Source organism: Oncorhynchus mykiss, chromosome 25 (genome assembly GCF_057628025.1).
Source record: "Oncorhynchus mykiss isolate SJ-2025 chromosome 25, ASM5762802v1, whole genome shotgun sequence".
Taxonomy (NCBI): Eukaryota; Metazoa; Chordata; class Actinopteri; order Salmoniformes; family Salmonidae; genus Oncorhynchus; species Oncorhynchus mykiss.
Genome location: NC_143046.1, coordinates 20,330,505 through 20,346,897, shown reverse-complemented (window position 1 = coordinate 20,346,897; position 16,393 = coordinate 20,330,505). Strand labels below are relative to the sequence as shown.

Below are 16,393 nucleotides of genomic sequence, written 5' to 3'. Positions count from 1 at the left end.
CTCATGTTCTCTCTACTCAGTAGATCATTACTCATGTTCTCTCTACTCAGTAGATCATTACTCATGTTCTCTCTACTCAGTAGATCATTACTCATGTTCTCTCTATTCAGTAGATCATTACTCATGTTCTCTCTACTCAGTAGATTATTACTAAGCATCCAATGCAACATTGTTTATTGACAGCACCTGTAAGTACATATTACTAAATGGGAGTAACACTAAACCTATAATAACCCAAGATATCAAACAGACTAAATAGATTATATTTCATTTGCCAACCGTAAATTGATAGCTTGATCAGAGAACACTGCCTATAAAGGAAATATTGTTGTTCATGACTCATATCTCTTTGCGCAAACTTTTTTGGGATATACTATAGAAACAACTTGTGGGTATACTATAGAGACTCAACATTCTGGCATATGGACATACATAATTCAACATGGTTAAAGATTGAATTTTACTCTCTACACAGTGCTTTCGGAAAGTATTCAGACCACTTGAATTTTTCCACATTTTGCTACGTTACAGCCTTATTGTAAAATGGATTAAATTAAATTAAAATCTCAGCTATCTACACACCATGCCACACAATGACAAAGGGAAAACAGACATTTTGGTAAATGTATTACAAATAAAAACAGAAATACATTACTTGCATAAGTATTCAGACTCTTTGCTATGAGACTCGAAATTGAGCTCAGGTGTATCCTGTTTCCATTGATCATCCTTGAGATGTTTCTACAACTTGGTTGGAGTCAGTTGTGGTAAATTAAATTGATTGAACATGATTTGGAAAGGCACACACTTGTCTACATAAGGTCCCACAGTTGACAGTGCATGTCAGAGCAAAAACCAAGCCATGAGGTCGAAGGAATTGTCCATAGAGCTCAGAGACAGGATTGTGTCGAGGCACAGATCTGGGGAAGGGTACCAAAACATTTCTGCAGCATTGAATGTCCCCAAGAACACAGAGGCCTCCATCATTCTTCTATGGAAGAAGTTTGGAACCACCAAGAGTCTTCCTAGAGCTGGCTGTCCGGCCAAACTGAGCAATCGGGGGAGAAGGGCCTTGGTCAGGGAGGTGTCCAAGAACCCGATGGTCACTCTGACAGAGCTCTAGAGTGCCTCTGTGGAGATGTGAGAACCTTCCAGAAGAATAAACATCTCTGCAGCACTCCACCAATCAGGTCTTTATGGTAGTGGCCAGATGGAAGCCACTCCTCAGTAAAAGGCACATGACAGCACGCTTGGAGTTTGCCAAAAGGCACTTAAAGGACTCTCAGACCATGATAAATGAGATTCTCTGGTCTGATGAAACCAAGATTGATTTATTTGGCCTGAATGCCAAGTGTCACGTCTGGAGAAAACCTGGTACCATCCCTACTGTGAAGCATGGTGGTGGCAGCATCATGCTGTGGGGATGTTTTTCATCAGCAGCGACAGGGAGACTAGTCAGGATTGAGGCAAAAGATGAAAGGAGCAAAGTACAGAAAAACCTGCTCCAGAGCTCTCAGGACCTCAGACTGGGGTGAACGTTCACATTCTAAAAGAACAACGACCCTAGGCAGACAGCCAAGACAACGCATGAGGGGCTTCGGGACAAGTCTCTGAATGTCCTTGAGTGGCCTAGTCAGAGCCCGGACTTAAACCTGATTGAACGTCTCTGGAGAGACCTGCAAATAGCTGTGCAGCAACACTCCCCATCCAACCTGACAGAGCATGAGAGGATCTGCAGAGAAGAATGGGAGAAACTCCCCAAATACATGTGTGCCAAGCATGTAGCGTCATACCCAATAAGACTCAAGGCCGTAATCACTGCCAAAGGTACTTCAACAAAGTACTGAGTAACAACCTCTCCCTCAACATGATCAAGAAAAAGGAGATGATTGCGGACAACAGGAAAAGGAGGACCGAGCACGCCCCCATTCTCATCGATGGGGCTCTAGTGGAGCAGGTTGAGAGCTTCAAGTTCTTTGATGTCCACATCACCAACAAACGATCATGGTACAATCACACCAAGACAGTCGTGAAGAGGGCATGACAAAACATTTTCTCCCTCAGGAGACTGAAAAGATTTGGCATGGGTCCTCAGATCCTCAAAAAGTTCTACAGCTGCACCATCGAGAGCATCCTGCCTAGTTGCATCACCGCCTGGTATGGCAACTGCACAGCCTCTGACCGCAAGGCACTACAGAGGGTAGTGCGTAAGGCCCAGTACATCACTGGGGCCAAGCTTCCTGCCAACCAGGACCTCTTTACCAGGTGATATCAGCGGATGGCCCCAAAAATTGCCAAAAGACTCCATCCACCCTAGTCATGGACTGTTTTCTCTGCTACCGCAAGGCAAGCGGTACCAGAGCACCAAGTCTAGGTCCAAGAGGCTTCTTAACAGCTTCTACCCCCAAGTCATAAGACTGAACAGCTAATCAAATGGCTACCTGGACTATTTGCATTAGTCCATGTAGCCATTAGTCCCCCACCCCCATTTATTACGCTGCTGCTACTCTCTGTTTATTATCCATGCATAGTCACTTTACCTCTACCTACATCTACATATTACCTCAATTACCTCGACTCACCTGTGCCCCCGCACATTGGCTCCTTCCCGGAACCCCCTGTATATAGCCTCCCTACTGTTATTTTATTGTTACTCCTTAAATATTTGTTATTTTTCTATTTTTATTATTTTTATTTATTTATGTATTTTTATTCAGTTTATTTTAGAAAATACTTTCTTATCACTTTTTTTCTTAAAACTGCATTGTTGGAAAGGTTTGTAAGTTAGCATTTCACTCGAAGGTCTACACCTGTATTCGACGCATATGACAAATACAATTTGATTTGAGTAAAGGGTCTGAATACTTATGTAAATTAAAACGTTTTTTAGTTTTTATAAATTAGCAAGAATATCTAAAAACCTGTTTTTGTTTTGTCATTATGGAGTATTGTGTGTAGATTGATGAGGGGAAAAAAAATTTGAATCAATTTTAGAATAAGGCTGTAACGTAACAAAATGTGGAAAAAGTCCACGGGTCTGAATACTTTCCAAAGGCACTGTATATACATTTTACATTACATATTTCACTTGAATCACATTTACTAAATCATATACTGAAGTGTGGAATATTGGCACAACATATTTTTACTGCCATTAGAGGACAGAGTGCACTGGCAGCCTGTAACAACCAGAGTTAATAGTGTAGAATGAATATGTCAAGCTTAGGCTATCCTCACATTCACAACAATCACAGCTCCATGTGAGGACAAATCCCTCTAGAACCTATTACAAGAGCTTGTTAACCTTTCATTCATGTTGTGTTTCATGGTGTGGGATATTGAAGAACAAGGACTCATGGCAGATATTTAAATGGTATACCCTCTTAAAGGGGATGAAACAGTTAAAAAAGGCCCGGTTGGGAAGCAGCTAGTCCATGCAGTTCACCTCAGTGTAGAGTTACAGTGCTGCCTTTCAGAGACATATCAAATAAAGCAACTCTCACACACCTGTGCTTAAATTCTTAAGGTAACACAGAACCCAAACCGTCTGCGCCCATGCGCCATCGTGCGCCATCGTGCATACATTTATTTTGTCCCCCCATACCAAACGCGATCACGACACGCAGGCTAAAATATCAAAACAAACTCTGAACCAATTACATTAATTTGGGGACAGGTCGAAAAGGATTAAACCTTTATGGCAATTTAGCTAGCTATCTTGCACTTGCTAGCTAATTTGTCCTATTTAGCTAGCTTGCTGTTGCTAGCTAATTTGTCCTGGGATATAAACATTGAGTTGTTATTTTACCAGAAATGCGCAAGGTCCTCTACTCCGACAATTAATCCACACATTAAACAGTCAACCGAATCGTTTCTAGTCATCTCTCCTCCTCCTAGGCTTTTTCTTCTCTTAACTTCATATTGCAATTGCCAACTTTCATAAATTAGGTGCATTACCGCCACTCGTCATTCGTCTTTCAGTCACCCACGTGGGTATAACCAATGAGGAGATGGCACGTGGGCACCTGCTTCTATAAACCAATGAGGAGATGGGAGAGGCAGGGCTTGCAGCGTGATCTGCGTCAGAAATAGAACTGACTTCTATTTTAGCCCTTGGTAACGCAGACGCTCGTTGGCGCGCACGTGACAAGAGCGGTGTTGTCAGCCGAATAGATATCAGAGAAACCAGAAAATAGGTTTTGTTAAATGGTGGTTTGACCATAATTCGACTGACGAGAACAAACAAATAGACCGTTTTTATACGGAGCAAAAATATATTTTATGAGAATCTGGGCTAAACACTCTTTGCAAGCATGTACATCTAAAATACGCATCCCTCTGAGGAGTGTAATTAACATTAGACCTCCCCTCTGAGGAGTGTAATTAACATTAGACCTCCCATCTGAGGAGTGTAATTAACATTATCCCTCCCCTCTGAGGAGGGTCATTAACATTAGACCTCCCCTCTGAGGAGGGTCATTAACATTAGACCTCCCCTCAGGAGTTTAATTAACATTATACCTCCCCTCTGAGGAGGGTCATTAACATTAGACCCCCCCTCTGAGGAGGGTCATTAACATTAGGTCTCTCCTCCCTTCTGAGGAGGGTCATTAACATTAGGCCTCTCCTCTGAGGAGGGTCATTAACATTAGGCCTCTCCTCTGAGGAGTGTAATTAACATTAGACCTCCCCTCTGAGGAGTGTAATTAACATTAGACCTCCCCTCTGAGGAGGGTCATTAACATTAGGCCTCTCCTCTGAGGAGGGTCATTAACATTAGACCTCCCCTCTGAGCAGTGTAATTAACATTAGGCCTCCCCTCTGAGGAGTGTAATTAACATTATACCTCCCCTCTGAGGAGGGTCATTAACATTAGACCTCCCCTCAGGAGTTTAATTAACATTATACCTCCCCTCTGAGGAGGGTCATTAACACTAGGTTTCTCCTCCCTTCTGAGGAGGGTCATTAACATTAGACCTCTCCTCTGAGGAGGGTCATTAACATTAGACCTCTCCTCTGAGGAGGGTCATTAACATTAGGCCTCCCCTCTAGGGAGGGTCATTAACATTAGACCTCCCCTCTGAGGAGGGTCATTAACATTTGGCCTTTCCTCCCTTCTGAAGAGGGTCATTAACATTAGGCCTCTCCTTCACTTTGAGGTGGGTCATTAACATTTGGCCTCTCCTTCACTCTGAGGAGGGTCATTAACATTAGGCCTCTCCTCTGAGGAGGGTCATTAACATTAGACGTCTCCTCTGAGGAGGGTCATTAACATTAGGCTTCCCCTCTGAGGAGGGTCATTAACATTAGACCTCCCCTCTGAGGAGGGTCATTAACATTTGGCCTCTCCTCCCTTCTGAAGAGGGTCATTAACATTAGGCCTCTCCTTCACTCTGAGGTGGGTCATTAACATGTGGCCTCTCTTTCACTCTGAGGCGGGTCATTAACATTAGACCTCCCCTCTGAGGAGGGTCATTAACATTAGACCTCCCCTCTGAGGAGGGTCATTAACATTAGACCACTCCTCTTAGGAGGGTCATTAACATTAGGCCTCCCCTCTGAGGAGGGTCATTAACATTAGACCTCCCCTCTGAGGAGGGTCATTAACATTTGGCCTCTCCTCCCTTCTGAAGAGGGTCATTAACATTAGGCCTCTCCTTCACTCTGAGGCGGGTCATTAACATTAGGCCTCTCCTTCACTCTGAGGAGGGTCATTAACATTAGGCCTCTCCTTCACTCTGAGGAGGGTCTTTAACATTAGGCCTCACCTCCCCTCTGAGGAGTGTAATTAACATTAGGCCTCCCCTCTGAGGAGTGTAATTAACATTATACCTCCCACTGAGGAGGGTCATTAACATTAGACCTCCCCTCCTTGGAGTGTAATTAACATTATACCTCCCCTCTGAGGAGTGTAATTAACATTAGGCCTCCCCTCCTTGGAGTGTAATTAACATTATACCTCCCCTCTGAGGAGGGTCATTAACATTAGACCTCCCCTCTGAGGAGGGTCATTAACATTATACCTCCCCTCTGAGGAGGGTCATTAACATTAGATCCCCCCTCTGAGGAGAGTCATTAACATTAGGTCTCTCCTCCCTTCTGAGGAGGGGCATTAACATTAGGCCTCTCCTCTGAGGAGGGTCATTAATATTAGGCCTCTCCTCTGAGGAGGGTCATTAACATTAGACCTCCCCTCTGAGGAGGGTCATTAACATTAGACCTCCCCTCTGAGGAGGGTCATTAACATTAGGCCTCCCCTCTGAGGAGGGTCATTAACATTAGACCTCCCCTCTGAGGAGGGTAATTAACATTAGGCCTCTCCTTCACGCTGAGGTGGGTCATTAACATTAGGCCTCTCCTTCACTCTGAGGCGGGTCATTAACATTAGGCCTCTCCTTCACTCTGAGGCGGGTCATTAACATTAGGCCTCTCCTTCACTCTGAGGTGGGTCATTAACATTAGGCCTCTCCTTCACTCTGAGGCGGGTCATTAACATTAGGCCTCTCCTTCACTCTGAGGAGTTTCATTAACATTAGGCCTCTCCTTCACTCTAAGGTGGGTCATTAACATTAGGCCTCTCCTTCACTCTGAGGCGGGTCATTAACATTAGGCCTCTCCTTCACTCTGAGGAGGGTCATTAACATTAGACCTCCCCTCAGGAGTTAATTAACATTATACCTCCCCTCCGAGGAGGGTCATTAACATTAGGCCTCTCCTCTGAGGAGGGTCAATAACATTAGGCCTCTCCTCTGAGGTGGGTCATTAACATTAGGCCTCTCCTCCCCTCTGAGTTGCGTCATTAACATTAGGCCTCTCCTCTGAGGAGGGTCATTGACATTAGGCCTCTCCTCTGAGGAGGGTCATTAACATTAGGCCTCTCCTCCCTTCTGAAGAGGGTCATTAACATTAGGCCTCCCCTCTGAGGAGGGTCAATAACATTAGGCCTCTCCTCTGAGGTGGGTCATTAACATTAGGCCTCTCCTCCCCTCTGAGTTGCGTCATTAACATTAGGACTCTCCTCTGAGGAGGGTCATTGACATTAGGCCTCTCCTTCACTCTGGTCATTAAAATTAGGCCTCTCCTTCACTGTAGAGGGTCATTGACATTAGGCCTCTCCTTCACTCTGAAGAGGGTCATTAACATTAGGCCTCTCCTCTGAGGAGGCTCATTGACATTAGGCCTCTCCTTCACTCTGAGGAGGGTCTTTAACATTAGGCCTCTCCTCCCCCTGAAGAGGGTCATTAACATTAGGCCTCTCCTCCCCTCATGGTGGCAACATCATCATTAAGATAGCCTGTAAGCAATGATATGTACTCACTCGGATGCAAATGAATATTTAATATGTGCCAGTTCCCAAACTAATACTGTGATGACTGTAGCAGTTTGTCTTCTGATAAGGAATCCTACTGATTGTAGCCTTGAGGTACGTGCACTAAGGACTAATATAATAAAATAAACATAATTCTGACCTGGGTAAAAGATACCTGCAAGCATCATGCTGTTTATTCCTAAACATCTAACCAAGGTTGGTGTCTTCAGATCTAAAAAAAAAAAAAAAATGAAATGACAACCTCCCTACCTTCCCAGACATGGGCATTTAACGTCTGTCCCCACCACCTATTCTGTTCTTCTGTGTGGGATATAAATAGACATATATTTAGCATATCAAAGGGGAGTCTACAGAAAGAGAAGAAGAAGAAAAATACAACCCCCTGTACTCCAAGAGCAAATACTGTCCCTCTGCTAAACACAACACTGTCTGACGCATCCTAGCTCTACCTGTGTAGAGAATTACCTTAGCACACAGCCCCTCCAAGAGCAAATACTGTCCCTCTGCTAAACACAACACTGTCTGACGCATCCTAGCTCTACCTGTGTAGAGAATTACCTTGGCACACAGCCCCTCCAAGAGCAAATACTGTCCCTACTAAACACAACACTGTCTGACGCATCCTTGCTCTACCTGTGTAGAGAATTACCTTAGCACACAGCCCCTCCAAGAGCAAATACTGTCCCTACAAAACACAACACTGTCTGACGCATCCTACTGTAGCTCTACCTGTGTAGAGAATTACCTTAGCACACTGCCCCTCAAGGAGAAAATACTGTCCCTCTGCTAAACACAACACTGTCTGATGCATCCTAGCTCTACCTGTGTAGAGAATTACCTTAGCACACTACCCCTCAAGGCTATGCTGCTGTTATTTCATAGCCTGTTGAAGAGAAAAGATATTAACAAATGTTTCTGCAACAACAGACTACATGGCATGCCTCAACCATTTTCCACGGTACAAAATGGGAGACTTTGAGTGTGTGATGGTAAATAAATATCAACATTTAGGCTACTGCCATGCAAGCATTTATTCTCATTCCACTGCTTGACAGTGTAGAATATTCACATGAGGCTCTTTCTGAATTAGCCTACTAATGCACTTGCATTACATAACCCATAACTGATGTAACTGGGTCCATAGGCTATATAGACAACCCAGTCGTTCGGCTTCATGTGATGCCATGTAACCTTATTAACTATTTTTTTTTGTATAATTGTATCCTAGCCTACAATACAGTCAACATTCAGGAGTGCATACTGTACCGTAACCTATAGGTACCAAGACAATAAAGTAGGTAAAATGTTCAGCCAGATGAGGGCGCTACCTTTGATTTCTGCATGTGTGAGAAACCTCTGCAGGGAGAATCTCAATTGTATACTGTACCTCTCAAGACCTCTCTCCTCGCCTCCTTCTCAAAACCCTTTGGAGGAGGTCAGAGGGGAGGCCTCTGACTTTCCCATCCAATGGATTTTGAGAAGGAGGCGAGGAGAGAGGACGCAAGGATTATGCAATTGGGATTCTCAATGTGATTCTCCCAATATCACACTGCCCATAACGTCAGTTCAGTGGCGCACCCATGTATCCTCATGTCGAAACAGAACGGGCAGGGAAAATAGGATACATTCATATTACAATAGCCTACTTTTACTGTCACTGTCATTCAGACCTATAATTGATTAAGCCTGTATCGTGTTCTCCACGTAGTCTAAAAAAAGAAGCTTGTAGTGTTTGTCACTCTGCCATTAAAACGTTGTTCACTTGGAGAGCTCTTTGCGTTTCACACATTTGGAGCTGTTTTCTCTCAAGTATGCATATTATTTGAACAAACAGGTGAAGTCTAGGCTAAAACTGAGTGGTTCCTATTATTGACTTCACATGAGGGAGCATCCACCTGTTGTCTGAAAACTAAAGTGATGCTGAATTCCAGTCTGGCTGCATTTCCACAGGCAGACAAATTCAGATATTTTTTCACATTAGATCTTTTCACATAAGATATATTTTAGAGCTGATCTGATTTGTTAAAGACAAACTAGTGACACATATTTTTTTAATCAGAAATGGGCTTTTTACACAAGAAACCCAATTATAATATTCTGCCGTTATTGGTAAAATAGCTGATCTGATGGGTCAAAAGACCAATAATTGGGAGGGAAAAAATCGGAATTAGGCTGCCTGTGTAAATGCAGCCATAATGTCTAACATAAAAACGCTATCCAAGTAGCCTACTCAAAAACAATATGCGCGGTATTGTCTGTTTATTCTACTTCCCTCGGCAATGTTTGCCTTGCTTTGACTGCAGTCCACCTTGAATAATAGTCCACATTAGAATGCCGCTCACGTTCTCTGTCGTTTTAAACACTCCAATCATAAAATATAATGCAGGCGCCGACCCCTCTTGAACTGTCAGGTAAGCGACTTCATCCTCAAACGAAGTCTACCGTATGATCTCGATCCAATAGGCTATAGCACAATGCGTGATGCATAACCATTTCTGTTGATCATCATAACGACAAGAAACACAATTCCAAGTCTGTTAAATTAAACTACTACTAAAATCATTCTAGTCAAGGTCTGAAGTTTTCCGTTTGGTATACGAGACCCCTCCCCTCCTCTCTCTCTCTCTCTCTACTATCTCTCTCGCTCTTCTCTCCCTCTTTTTCTTCACCCCTCCCCTCCTCCCCCCTTCTCTCTGCGTCCTCTTCTCCCGCTAGTCGTGTGGGAAGCTCTATGCAGCTGTAAAGCAGCATACTTATGAGACAGGCAGGAATAGTTGCTATTACGAGACACACTCCCTCCTTCCTGCGTATCCGGATCCCTGGTGACTGTTTTAACAGTAGTTTATTTGAACGCAGTTTCTTGCTTTTGTTGGAAGATGGAGAGCGGCATCTCCTGCTTGCCCGCATCTGACTAAACTGAATTATTCATTTTCCGCGTCAGTTAGTCGCCGTTCTCATTTTTCTGAATATCACAGTGTGGTGTTTTTTTCCCTCTCCTTTTCTTTTCCTTGGAGTAGAGAGGCTCAGCCTCAGATGTCACACTGACAGCCCTGTAAAATGCATGATTCGAAAAGAGACGCTTAGCAAGCAATTTCAGATTTTTGGAGGTGAGTAAACCCGCGCAGGATTGTTTAGGTTTATCGGGTCTGCTGCCTCGTTTTTTCTGCCTGAACGGCTCAGTCCAACTTCAGCGAGCCATATACATAGGCTAAGCATCTCTATGGACTGGGTGTTCCAGCAGCACCATTCGTTTCATTTTCCTCTATCGTGAACTGGAGAGAAGTTGTTTTGCAGTCACTTCAGCTGCTCGCCTTTTGTCCCTGCTTTCTTAATAACGCTGAGGTGGGCACCGTGTCTTTAGCTCATTCCGAACTGAAATGCTTCATGGAGATACAACAACATTGGGAACCCTACGAGAGAAATATATTTTTTAACAAGTGGAGCCTGTCAAGAAGAGACGCATAGGCTGAAATCTGAGCGATAGCCTACCTACGTCTGAATGGGAGCACCGCGTCTCAATGCACTGCCAATGTCCGTTTCTCAAGAAACCACATTTGCAAACGCTTACGGTAAGTCTTCTGTTATTTGGTTGAAAAGCTTTAATATCCATTCTGTAGCCTACATTGTTCATATGTTTAATTATAATATGGGTTGATCCGCCTGGGGCACAGGCTTCATGGGATGTTTTAGCCCACAATATGTCAGCATAGGATGCAGTAGCATATATATTTTCTACTCTTTTTGTTATATGCCCACAAAATTGACGCACTACTGTAATATATAATGGTGATTTCAATTATGTTTTGTAACATTATGGATCAGAAGGAGATTCTGGTTTTAAGGCTTCTATTATTAGACTCTTATTATTCGTCTATCATTAATATGGTTATTATTATTATTATTAATATTATTATTATTATTATTAATAATACTATTTTTAGGTTAAAATGGTACTTGATGGCTGTATTGCTATAGATAAATGGGTTGATTTGCGTACATTAAATTAGCCTGGTGTATAGACAAAGCATTACTAACATCAGCAGTAGGCATACACTAACTAACCATTACTAACATCAGCAGTAGGGCATATACTATCTAACCATTAATGAAGTACTGTCTGTATGTATAGTACCAGTTTGTGTTTTGATTGTTTGTTTGTTTGTTTTTCCTCTCAAAGGTTACTAAATGGTTTTCTGGGGGATTTATAAAAGGCAAAATGCTGCTTCTAGTTCTGTTGGCCTTTTTCGTATCGAGTACGTTTTCTGACTTGGATTCTGACCTCTCAGCGGAGACCTGCAGCGCATGTTCATGCATGTCCATCGAGAACGTCCTATATGTGAACTGTGAGAAAATAACTGTGTACAGACCTACCCAGCTGCTGCCCCCGGTCTCTAGCCTCTATCATTTGAATTTCCAAAATAACCTATTGATCGTCCTTTACCCCAATTCCTTTCTCAATTTCACACACGCAGTCTCTCTTCAACTGGGAAACAACAAACTACAGAACATCGAGGGAGGGGCCTTTTATGGCCTTAGTTCATTGAAACAGCTGCATTTAAATAACAATGAATTGAAGGTGCTCAGAGCTGACACTTTCTATGGGATCGAAAACTTGGAATACCTCCAGGCTGACTACAATTTGATCAAGTATATTGAAAAAGGATCCTTCAACAAGTTGCATAGGTTGAAAGTTCTCATTCTGAATGACAATCTAGTCCAGATCCTTCCTGATAACATTTTTCGCTTTGCCTCCCTTACACATTTGGATATAAGAGGAAACAGGATCCAGAAGCTACCATATCTGGGAGTTTTGGAACACATTGGGCGTATAGTGGAATTGCAGCTCGATGACAACCCATGGAATTGCACATGTGATTTGTTACCCTTGAAAGCTTGGTTGGAGAACATGCCCTATAACATTTTTATTGGGGAGGCTATATGTGAAACCCCTAGTGACCTGTATGGACGACTGTTGAAAGAAACAAACAAACAGGAACTGTGTCCCATGGGAACAGGTAGTGACTTTGATGTAAGGATGCCCCCTTCACAGCCAGAAAATGGCCGAACAACATCCGACAAGGCCCCCACTACGATACCGCCCATAGCCACCAAAGCTCCCAAAACAACAAACCCATCAAAGATTTATGGTAACGGGATTGTTGGTTTACCCGGTTTGAATAAAAATATTCCAATTATGTCCTATCAAACAAGAACCCCACCTCTCTCCTGCCCACAGCCTTGCACCTGCAAAGCTCACCCATCAGACTTTGGCATCAGTGTGAGTTGCCAAGAGAGAAGTATAAACAATCTAGCAGATATCATTCCCAAGCCACCAAATGCCAAGAAGCTCCACCTGAGTGGAAATTATATCAGAGATATCAGCCCAGTTGATTTCCAAGGCTTTGAGGGTTTAGATTTATTACATTTGGGCAGCAATCAAATAGTCACAGTTCAAAAAGGGGTCTTTGCCAATCTGACCAACCTGCGTAGGCTTTATCTCAATGGGAACCAACTAGAGCAGCTGCATCCTGAGATGTTCCTTGGGCTCAGTAACCTCCAATACTTGTATCTAGAATACAATGCCATACAAGAGGTGTTAGCAGGGACATTTGACTCCATGCCAAATCTGCAGTTGTTGTATCTGAACAATAATGTGCTAAGGAGCCTTCCTGCCTATATCTTTGCTGGCGTTTCCCTGGCTAGGCTAAATCTTAAGAACAACCATTTCATGACTCTGCCTGTGAGTGGTGTCCTAGACCAGCTGAGGTCTCTCACTCAAATTGATCTGGAAGGCAATCCCTGGGAATGCTCCTGTGATTTAGTGGCTCTGAAACTGTGGCTGGAGAAGCTGAATGACGGAGTGGCTGCGAAAGAGGTCAAATGTGCATCCCCAGTTCAGTTTTCCAATATAGAGCTACGGCTGCTGAAAAATGAGATCCTGTGCCCCAAACTTATAGCTAGGCCCCCTTTCATCCTGACCAGTACTACTCCGGTGGTGACCTCCATGTCCCCAGCAGGGGTGGGCAAGGCCCCTCCAGGTGGTCCAGTTCCCCTATCCATCATGATCCTCAGTGTCCTGGTGGTGCTCATCATCACAGTGTTTGTTGCTTTCTGCCTCTTGGTGTTCGTGCTGAGGCGCAATAAGAAGCCAGCCGGACGCCAGGAGGGCATGGGGAACCAGGAGTGTGGCTCCATGCAACTCACGCTCAGGAGACACAACAAATCGAACAAGAAAGATGATCTGGGAGGGGAGACGTTCATCCCCCACACTATCCAGCATATGAACAAGAGTCACACCTGTGGGATTAGAGACTCTGAGTCAGGCTTTAAGTTTGCTGACTCCCAGAGACAGAAAATAATCCTGCTCAACAGCGCTGACCAAGACAAGGACTCACTGTCCTCCCTGGATCCACGCAATAAGAGACTGAGCACCATTGACGAGCTGGATGAGTTCCTGCCAAGAGAATCCAACATGTTTATTCAAAACTTTTTAGACAGTAAAAGGGGGGATTTCAGCAGTATAGGGGGGAGTGGGTTTCAGATCCGTTACCCAGAGAAACCACAGGACAAAAAGATGAAGAAGTCACTAATAGGGGGAAACCATAGTAAGATAGTAGTGGAACAAAGGAAAAGTGAGTACTATGAACTTAAAACTAAACTTCAAGGTACACCTGACTACCTTCAGGTTCTGGAAGAACAGACTCAAATGAGTCAAATGTAGGCTGTCTACCCCCCCCCCCCCCCCCCCCCCCCCCCCCTCCAATGACAAAAGTGCCTTTTGGAAAAGCTTAATGACCAATGGATAAACTGGACAGGAGGCTCCAGTCAGATAACATGATTTCCCGAGAATCAGTGGCTCTGTTGCAAATACAGACTTTCCTCCTGATGTGGTGATGCCATTATAACATGTATTAATATCACATTATACCACAAGACATCCTTAAGAGACAATTGTAGTATTTTGCTGCTATTGAAATTGGTACTTATCAGATTTTTTTTCAACCAAATCATGGGTCATGAAAACAATGTTGACTGTACCTCATCATAGCTAGTGATCCTTCTGCAGTGTTTTTGTGGCAATATGGGATCAGTATTTTCAATGAATGAACTATCATATGGTGACTTTACAGTTCTCCTGGGAATATAACGTGGTTGGGATCCCCCACTTGCAGACTCTTACCATCTGCCTGGATTATAACTGGTCACTGCTGGTCACTGCTGGGGAACCTGACGCCTTGGTTTCACTAAGAAAAGGCACGTATGAACCGAACAGCAGATTTGGAATGATTCCATGACTTGTTTGTGTAAAGAGCCATGTTAATAGTGTTTGAATTAAATGTGGTTCCTCTGGATATGTTTGGGTATGGCACATGTCGGGACATTTTTTTTAAGCCCAAGAAAAACAGCTGCTTGCCATGTAAGCATACCTGGATTTATTTTGTAAGTCTACATTATTTGTATCTGTGGGACAGTTTGTAAATTACAACAGAAGACAAAACAACTATACCTATAAAAGACAAAACATGTAGAAAAAAAGCAACATTAAACAAACTGAATATTGATGACCCCTGTCAATATATATGATTGATGATCCATGTCAATATATATGATTGATTGCCCCTGTCAATATATATGATTGATGACCCTGTCAATATATATGATTGACGACCCCTGTCAATATATATGATTGATGATCCATGTCAATATATATGATTGATTACCCCTGTCAATTTATATGATTGATGACCCCTGTCAATATATATCATTGATGACCAACTGTCAATATATATGATTGATGACCAACTATCAATTGGTAGTACATTTAACTAATTTATTTATTTTTCTATGCAGGATTATTTAAAGATTATTGGTACTATTTAAAAGTGAAATGGATATTTAGAATGCATAAGCAAGACAGGCCCAGATCTCACGCCACAAATGATTTCTCAGAGTAACTGTTTCTGTTTTCTGAGTCTTCATGAACTCTACTGATGGCCTGAAAGGGGACTAGAGATGGATGTTATTTCACTATGACGGTGCACAAACTGAGGCCTGATTAGTATTTGAAAAAAGGTTTCTTGCAAAAGGTTTCGTGTAAAGGTTTCTTTTTAACATTATGCAACCAAAATAAATTTGCATTAAGGTGAGACAATTCTGGATGGTTTGACTTGGGTACCATGGTAACGGATTAGAAAGGTAACGTATGAGATATGTTCAATTTATCTTTGGAAGAAAATTATGTGGCTATGAATTTGTTTTATATACAGTAGCTACTGATCTGGAAAGATTCATATCAAACACCATGTGCAATATTAATATGCTCAATCATAATAGCTTAAATCCTTTATTTGATTTATTAGTTCAAAGTTATATTGTGGAGACAGCTTATATTGTTATTTCAAATGATTTTATCCACTTTATTTTACCAAGTTCCTTATTTAAAGTATTGTTAAGTTAATGAGTGTTTGAAATACAAATGAATAGAATGTACCTTGAAAGATATGATCAATACAATGTTCTATCAGTCAGCAGAATACTGTATATTGGTTAGTTTTTATTGTATAAACCTGTTGAAGTCAAGGTACCTATCTGCACTGTGTTTTTCTTTTCCTCAAGAAAATGTCATCTTGTTTCCTCAGTCGTTTAAGTTGCTTTATAAATAAAGCCTTGAATGCTCAAGAAGAAAACCTGAGAATAGTTGAGTATTTGAACACAAAATATGTATGACATGAATCTCAATTCAACATGAGTACATATGATACAGCCCAATCATAAATGCTGTGTGTGAGTTGTTTCGTCATGTCCCATTACACTGATCAAACAATGTTTAGGGGATTGTTCTTTCTTATTATATTTTAAAGGCAACAACAGTATTCCTTTACATTACAGTTTTTTTGTTACAGGGGATGAATTGGTTAGTGAGTAAAAGGATAATATGGTGTCATAACCTTTCCAGATGTTCTGGTGCATGTTTGCTTCTGTATTTAAAATGCCTTCAACAATTGCAGTGCGTTTGTCACCCCCACGCTGCCTCACCCCAAGAGAAGTAGATTTAACATTTTA

At 42.4% G+C, this 16,393-nt stretch overlaps 1 protein-coding gene across 1 annotated transcript; it reads left to right on the top strand.

Annotated features, from left to right (window-relative positions):
• Window positions 1-10,017: 10,017 nt before the first annotated feature.
• On the top strand, window positions 10,018-16,017 carry slitrk4 (SLIT and NTRK-like family, member 4). Its single transcript, XM_021583564.3, has 2 exons — window positions 10,018-10,899; window positions 11,508-16,017. The coding sequence occupies exons 1-2, from the start codon at window positions 10,849-10,851 to the stop codon at window positions 14,049-14,051; spliced, it is 2,595 nt and encodes an 864-aa protein (XP_021439239.1). The 5' UTR covers window positions 10,018-10,848; the 3' UTR covers window positions 14,052-16,017.
• The last annotated feature ends 376 nt before the right edge of the window (window positions 16,018-16,393 follow it).

Excerpts from the sequence above, each read along its gene's own strand:
- slitrk4 (XM_021583564.3), top strand. The coding sequence starts at position 10,849 with ATGCACTGCCAATGTCCGTTTCTCAAGAAACCACATTTGCAAACGCTT. Across the intron at positions 10,900-11,507 it reads CACATTTGCAAACGCTTACG|GTTACTAAATGGTTTTCTGG; the intron begins GTAAGTCTTCTG and ends TTCCTCTCAAAG.